We start from the raw sequence: 8125 nt of genomic DNA on the forward strand, positions 1-8125 counted from the left end.
GACCCGAGTTACTAAGCTTGTAGGGGTGTCTCAACACCTAATGCGCTAAGACCAACTGGTCTGGGAGTCATTAGCCGAAAGCTCGTTACATGGGTTAAAGATGTATGGTGTTTTAAGTTATATGTATATATATTTGAAAAAAAAGAAAAAAATAATAATCCCAACCCAAGGAAGTTAACCTTAAACATTAGAACAACAATTTTGTTTTCTTCCAAGAAAAGCCCCATAATTATGTGTTGATATATTGAATACAAAAGAAAGGTTTATTAATATCTTATTAAGAGATATTAAGTAGATATATAAATTTAATGAGAGTTTGTTTATCTGGATAGATTAATGGAAGTTGAATGAGGAATACCTTGCTTTGTGGAATTTGCAAATTATTTTTCTATTTTAACGCTTTTATTACTAGAGACTAGTAATAAGCTGGTTGGGGGGTGTGATTAGTACTTAAAAGTGCATTTTTATCATGGTTTTATATCATCATTTTGCACTTGAAGTATCAATAACTCCTTAACTAAAATATGTTTTATAAGAATGTATAAGGTTTTATATCATCATTTTGTACTCATACTGCACTTGGGAGAAGATATCAATCTGTTAGTCGTGTCATACTCATACTGCTTGACAAAAACATCCATCAGATCTTTCCATCTCTGGATCTTTGTGCTATCCAATCTTATATACCAGCTTAATATTGCCCTACTTAAGTTATCTTGAAAAAAATGCATTAGTAGTTTTCAATCATGTACTACTTCTGCCATTTTATTGCAATAGGACTTGAGATAAGTCATAAGACATTATGTTCCATTATATTTGATGAATTCAGGAACATAAAACTTCTTCGGGACAATCACATGTAGAAGCAAACATATTTTTACTACCTGTACTAGATCATACAAGTCTACCCCTTTGATGAATCTAATTCTAGCTTCTAACGCCTCCATCTTATCTTAATCATTGCTATCATATGACTTGGCCTTATAGGACTCATTGGCAAATGCATCCATGCCTATCGGGGCTAGTGCTAGTATCATTGATTGCACCAATGCTAGATTATATTGAGACATTTGACCTTGTTAATTCATTTTTTCTTTGGGATGAGCTATTGTTGGAATCTGATTAAAGGTGATTAGTTCGTTAGAAGAACCTTCACTAAAGGTATTTATTGGTGTTTGCTTGAGTAAGTTAGTGAGGCGAGTCACACTTGTCTTTAGAGACTCCAACTCTTCTTGAAAATGGGTGTCACGGTGAATGCGCTCTTCATCTTTTATGTTTCTTGCTCGAAGTTGGGTATTGTAGACTCTTTGGGGACCTGTATTTCAACCTGCTATGGTATGTATATTATTTACAATGAATTGACGTATGCAACTATATATACATATGTATTAGTTATGGATGGGCTATATTAGGGAGTTTATACTTTATGGATAGGGTCTAGCCATTACATGATGGGTAAGTGACATGACTAAAAGATTAATGTCTTCTCCCAAATGCAAGAGTGTCGAAGTAATAAATAACCTGGCAAGACCAGGGTCGAACCATAGGGAGGTTGATTGTACAAATTATAAACAACAATTATAAACAATAATAATAGTAACAATAACAACAACAACAACAATAATAATAATAATAATAATAGTACTAATAGTAATCATAGTAATAATAATAATAATAATAATAATAATAATAAAGAAAAAGAAGGAGAAGAAGAAGAAGAAGATGAGAACTTTGAATGGAATATTAATGTAAGGATTAAATAATGATAATAACAAATGTCAAGGTTAGAGGTTCCACTAATGGTATGTCAAACAAGTATAGTATAAACTCTTATTATTCAATTGGAAACCACACACAAAGGAGTTTCCAATCAGATTATAGATTGTTAATATGATTACATTAGTCATCTTATTCGATTAATGCTAATACTTGTAAATCTCATCAAGCATTCATGATTATAACTTATGTTAATAACAAATCAAGTTCCTTTCATAACTCAGGTGTCGGTTATACCATACAGTATGGGCTATGAAAGTGTCAAGCATTTGTTGTACAAAGTGTTATACAACATAAATCAAGATTACTCATTTAACAAGCAAAGTATTAAAGAGTGAACAAGATAACAAATACAAAATATGTTAGTATCAAACATTAAAGTCCATATTAAGTTTACACTATACTTATTCTTACACCATTAGTATAACCTTTTCACCTTGACATAATAAACTTAGCTAAACATAATAAAAGAAAGAAAAATAAATAAACAAAATAAGAACATAAATAAGATAAGTAAATGAAAAGAAATGAAAGGCATAAACTTGATATTAATGAAAGCAAAGCATAAAAATTACAAAAAATACAAAGAGAGAAAGAAAGAGCATGATCTTGATCTGGAAACCAAGATGCCTAAATGCATGACAAATGCCTCCTTTTATATGCCAAAATTGAGAACTATTGATTTGATGACTAATTAATGAGTGGGTGATCAACTCTTGACTTGGTGACAATCTTTATCTTCTCTTGTTTGCCCAAAACATCATCGATAACGTCAAAACTAGAGCCACTTGAAAACATGAAAGTTGTAGGTAATTGTCTCAGTTTTCGTGTGTAAAAACTTCAGCTCATTTTGACTTCTAGAACTCCAGATATGACCAAAATACTGAACAGTGCTCGGGCTAGAGGACAGATTCGGGCTTCTTTATTGTTGCAACAATTTGGACTTGAAAATGGCCTTTTTAGATCTTGGGCTCCATATGAAAGTTGTAGGTCTATGTCTTACCTTTCCATCCATATAAAGTAGACCTAAATATGAGATCTAAAACTCCAGTTATGACCCAATTACCGAACAGTGTTCCGGTTTGGATTGCACCAACATCTCTTTTCTAAGTTTGGCCATCTCTTTATCCTTTCAATTGTAGTTCTTAAATTCATCAATCAATCCTTTCATTTATGTGATAGGCCTGCATTTAAAATGAATATTTACTATAAATTAAAAGTATCTTATATTATTAGATATATTATTATAAAACATGTTTTAGTTAAGGAGTTATTGATACTTCAAGTGCAAAATGATGGTATAAAATCTTGATAAAAATACACTTTTAAATATTAATCAGTAAGCTTTTTACTTGGTCTCAAAAGGATTTCTTGTTGTCCTAGTGATCACCCTCATGAAGGCAATGTGGGGGCTTAGTAGATAATGGGATGGCTTGCGCACCAATTATTATCAGTTTAAGCACTTAGTGAAAAGTTTACACAAACTAAAACTTTAACTAAAAGTCATAAAGTAAGCTACTAGTCCCTCACTTAACCTAAAGTTTTTTAGTATAATTCCTCTTAAATGTGAATGGCATGAAATAATTTTATACAATGTATGAACAAATATGTACAAAATTAAAACGTATGAGCAAATGAGAATTATATATTAACAATGACAAACAAACCAACAATAACACATAAATCAGATAAAGCAAATGCTTAGTCTACAAGGTCCTCAATGGAGTTGTCATTCTGTCGCACGTGCACGGCGTCACGACGATTCTCCTCCACCCTCAAGTATGTGTATCTATTTGTCAAATGTGTGGGGACAAGGAATTCTTGTCTTTTATTAGTGAAAAAATAAAAGGAGAGTCACCACCTAATATTTTGGTTACTAGAAACCCTAACTGGTCTTAAAGATCGGGTACAAGGACTAATTGCATAAAGAAAAGGTATTAACATCCCAAATACGCGTTACCTGAGGTAAGCTGCATTGTTTTTATTATATAATATGTGCTAAGGTTTCATTGTGTTTCTAATTATTGGTCTGTTTACGGTTTAAGAAAAGAGGTGCTTGTCTTATCAGGCAAAACCTAACCATTCTAACATCAATAAAAGAATTTAATATCTGGAATACATTTTATGTATAAGGTTATAACCTTAGATACTAAAAGACAACAAAATAATATTTTTGTTATTTTTGAAATTTTGGCCCAATTCTCGTGACTTTAATAAACCGGTTATTAAAGTCAAACTGCATGCTAAATATTTTTTGAATTTTTTTATGAAAATACGATATGAATTGTTTTGAGAGACTTGATATATACATGAAAACAAAAACACATTTTTTTATTTATTTTTTCAATGTTTTGACGAAAACCAGATATTTTAATAGCAAATTTGTATTTTTACAGTATGAAAATACAAACCAATATTAAGCAAAATTCAATAGAAAAATATAAGAAAAAATCACAAATGTTTTGAAAAATATTTTTTAAATATTATTTTTTACTGGGAAACAGTGAAGCACTCTCCGATGTTCACATGCAGAGTGAATAATGAAGAAGAGAACCAAAGAAGATGAAGTGGAGGAGGAAGAAAAACGAAGGAAAAGGGGTGAACTTGTGGTGGTTTCGAGGTGGTGCTGCTAGCAGCTACTAACCGGAGAATGGCTTGGACAACGGTCAACCCTTCTTCTTCTTCTTTTTGTTTTTTCTTCTGCTCTATTTTTCCTCTCGTTTCCTGTTTTATTCCTTCTCCCTCTCTCTAGTCGTTCTTTTGTTTCTGTGGTAGCAATTGTTGTTGCTTATGGTGTTGGTGGTGACGATGGTGGCTGAATGTGGCTGTAGATGGTGGTTCCAGGCAGCGGCTTATCTTCCTTTCTCCTCTGTTTCTGCTTCTCCTTCTTCTTTCTATTTGTGTTTCTTTGTATCTTCTTTAGTTTCTGACAATGATTGTGTGGTTGTTGATGGTGGCTGCTGGTGACTGGGTAAAATGACGATGGCACTACTTCTAACAGTGGAGAGAGAGAGACTTAAAAGAGAGGTTACTGTTCTTCTCCTTTGTTCTTTTGTTTTTTTTTTTTTTATCGTTTCCTTCTGTTCTCTCATCAACTCCAGTCCTCCACTGTCTTTTGGTTCCCCTGCTTCTCTCCTTTCTCTTTCTTTTAGTCTCTTCCCCGCCTTCGATCCTCTCCCTTTCTTTTCTGTTTTTCTTATTCTTTAGCCCCTAAATCTTTCGTTCGTTCCTCTTTTTCTCAAAAAACCCCTCCTCATTACTAGTTCCTCCTCTGGTATTTATAAGGAGGAGAGGATCACCTTACCCCTGCCATAGTGTAGGGTAAAGTGGGTGATAAGAGTTGCTAGCAGGGCATGGTGGTCGAGACATGGTTTCCTGATTTTTCCCATCATGGTAGCATAGGCTTATAGGTATGGATTTTAACAGGGTTTTGTGCAAGTGAGGGGAAAGAGAGGGGAATAATAGTGGGAAAAATATTTCAAAAACTTCTTCTTCCCTATCTCTGTGTTCACAGGGGAGAAGACCATGCACAATGCTGTTTAAAACGACACCATGTCTTATATCTATTTTTTTTAAAAAAATGAAATATAATTAGAAAAAACCCAAAAATGAGTTTGACAATAAGATCAACAAAATCAAAATACACATCAATTAAAAAATTAAATACATACAGCAAAGTTTTAACCTCAGTATTACATCCCGTATTGATCCTGAATATATATGATTAAGGGGTGTTAACAATAGCAGAGGATGCATAATCCATCTTGAATAAGCAGCTGCAAGCAGGCAAGAAAACTATTGCATGACGGCATAGAGTTAAAAATACAGAATGTATGGAAGTAGTATTATTACAACAACAGTCCTCATAACATGTTCTATCAAATCTTCTAATTGTTCTAGAATAACTAGAAATAACTTATTTAATAAGAAAGAATTTAGTGCAAATGTATAAATTCAGAAGTTTTCGCAACACAATCATTCTCATTCATGCATGTCGCCGCGAACTTGGTCCAATCACAAGCCCTCGTATCAAATAATTATATCAATATTATCTTATATTAATTCAAGTGCACATTTTAGTAATATACTACTCCTACTAGCCAATGTATATTTGTTTTTTTTTTTTTTCAGTCACCAAAAATCCTTGCAAGTGCAGGATCCATCTTTGAAATGATGAAATCTATTAACATCACGCACAACAAAATCTCTCTCTACAATCATACTGATCAACTTGAAAGCCTCATGGCAGTCACTGCAAATCCTCAAGTTCTTCATCACTCTAATGGTGACTCCTTTAGGTATGCTTATCAACCCAAAGGCCAAGGCCAATCTCTCACTGTGCAGGCCTACTATTTTCTCCTTGACCTCCTGCTCCACATCAACAAATACTAGCCCCGTACTCCCTCCAACACAACCCCTTTCCATCATTCTCCTCTCCAACTCCCTCAGCAGGCTAATGACCTCATCCCCTCTTTCACACGATAAGTCTCCAGCATAGAACACGTAAATTGAGTCCTTTATCTCAATCCAGCTGCACCCAGGTTCCTTGTGAACTCCAACGAGTTCCATTTCAGTACGAAGACTATGAGCATTTTCCCATTCCCCAGCCAATGTGTAAGTGTTTGATAATGTGACGTAAGCACCTGCCACTTGTTGATTATATTCAATCAGCCACTTACTTGCTTCAACAGCAATATCCACTCGTCCATGAAGCCTACTAGAAGAAAGAAGTGCGCCCCACAAAAGGGCCCCTTCATTGGGGTTCACCCTAGTAGATTTTGCTAATTTGTGAGCCTCATCTAGACGGCCAACTCGACTGAGCATGTCGACAACACAAGTGTAGTGCCTTACATCAGGCATTACTCCATGTTTCTCATGCATGGAATTCAGGAGTCCAAGGCCTTCATCAACGAGTCCTGAATGGCTGCATGCATGTAAAATCCCAACAAAGGTGACATCATTTGGCATGACTTTTCTATCAGTCATCTCTTCAAAGAGTTTGAGCGATAGCTTCCCAAGTCCATATTTTGCAGCACCCACAATCATTGAAGTATATGGGATGAAAGAAGGATTTCGAATCCTCCTAAAAACCTTCTTTGAGTAAAGAAAACTCCCACATTTGGCATACATGTCCACAAGCGCACTCGCAACCACCTCATTCAACTCATACCCACCACGTATCACAGCCCCGTGCGTGACTTTCCCTGAAACCAGCCTCCCTAAGGCAGCACAAGCATTGATCACACTGGCCAACATAAAATGATTGGGACGTTCCATTATGTAACTACTGAACTCTCTAAAAACCTCAAGTGCTTCATATCCTTTTCCATTCTGTGCATAACCAGCAATCATTGCGGTCCAAGAAACAATATTCCAACAACTCATCGAATCAAAAACCATCCTAGCTCCATCGACATCATTGCATTTCCCATACATATCAACCAACGAAGAACAGACCACAAGGTTGCCTTGAAGCCCCAGAATATGAACATGGGCATGGACCATCTTGCCAGTTTTGAGATCAGCAAGAATTGAACATGAATTGATCACTGTCGCAAGGGTGAAACCATTGGGACTAACTTCACTCTCGGACATCTTTGTATAGAGCCAGGAAACAGATTGGGGTCGGCCCATGTTGACATAACCTGACATGAGCGAGGTCCATGAGACCACATTTGGTTCATGCATTTCATCGAACAGATGGCGTGCATACTGAATCCTTCGGAATCTCAAGTATGAATTGAGCAGATGATTAGTGGTGATGGTATCATTTAAAAGGCCTAATTTGAACAGATTTGCGTGTGTTGAGATTGCAGAAATGAAATCCTTACAGTTTTTAAGCTGTTGAATGATATGAACTGCTCTTGCTTGATGATAACATGGCATTTATTTAATGGTGCCTACTGCAATGCCGTCCCTCTTTCATACCTTTGCTCCCACGTATAATGCTGCTGCTGCTGGAGTTCTAACTCGTGGCTTTTAGAATTTTTTTTTTTTTTTTTTGTTGACGAGAACGACACCGTTCTGCCTTTTTCCCCAAACTTTCCTAGTCTCTTAACAAGATAGAGCAACTCCAATTTTGATGTAAATTGATAAAATAGTTTTATAAATAGTGTAATTTTTTTTAATTTATGTGTATTTTAATGGTAAAAAAAATATTTTAAAAAACTAATTATATTTTAATAAATTTTATATTAAACTAGTTTTAATATAATTATATAACTAATTTAATTATTTTTTATATAATATAATCATGTTATTAATTATAAAATTAATATAAGTAATTTATAAAATTAAATATAAAATTAATGAAACAATATTAAAATTAAAAGATATAATTATAATTTTA

The 8125-nt window shown here is 34.4% G+C and overlaps 1 protein-coding gene across 2 annotated transcripts; it reads right to left on the reverse strand.

The window, feature by feature from the left end:
* Positions 1 to 5587: 5587 nt before the first annotated feature.
* LOC105119318 (Tetratricopeptide repeat (TPR)-like superfamily protein) lies at positions 5588 to 7801 on the reverse strand. 2 transcript variants are annotated; one of them, XM_011017447.1, is made up of 2 exons: positions 7608 to 7800; positions 5588 to 7495 (listed from the first exon to the last, which is right to left on the reverse strand). In XM_011017447.1, exon 2 carries the CDS (start codon positions 7462 to 7464, stop codon positions 5908 to 5910), a length of 1557 nt encoding a protein of 518 aa, XP_011015749.1. In that variant the 5' UTR covers positions 7465 to 7495; positions 7608 to 7800; the 3' UTR covers positions 5588 to 5907. The 2 variants fall into 2 exon arrangements, with proteins under 2 accessions (XP_011015749.1, XP_011015748.1); XM_011017446.1 differs by having other exon boundaries at positions 5588 to 7801.
* Between the last annotated feature and the right edge of the window lie 324 nt (positions 7802 to 8125).

Source organism: Populus euphratica, unplaced genomic scaffold (genome assembly GCF_000495115.2).
Source record: "Populus euphratica unplaced genomic scaffold, PopEup_1.0 scaffold2757.1, whole genome shotgun sequence".
Classification (NCBI taxonomy): Eukaryota; Viridiplantae; Streptophyta; class Magnoliopsida; order Malpighiales; family Salicaceae; genus Populus; species Populus euphratica.

Excerpts from the sequence above, each read along its gene's own strand:
- LOC105119318 (XM_011017446.1), bottom strand. The coding sequence starts at position 7,662 with ATGCCATGTTATCATCAAGCAAGAGCAGTTCATATCATTCAACAGCTT.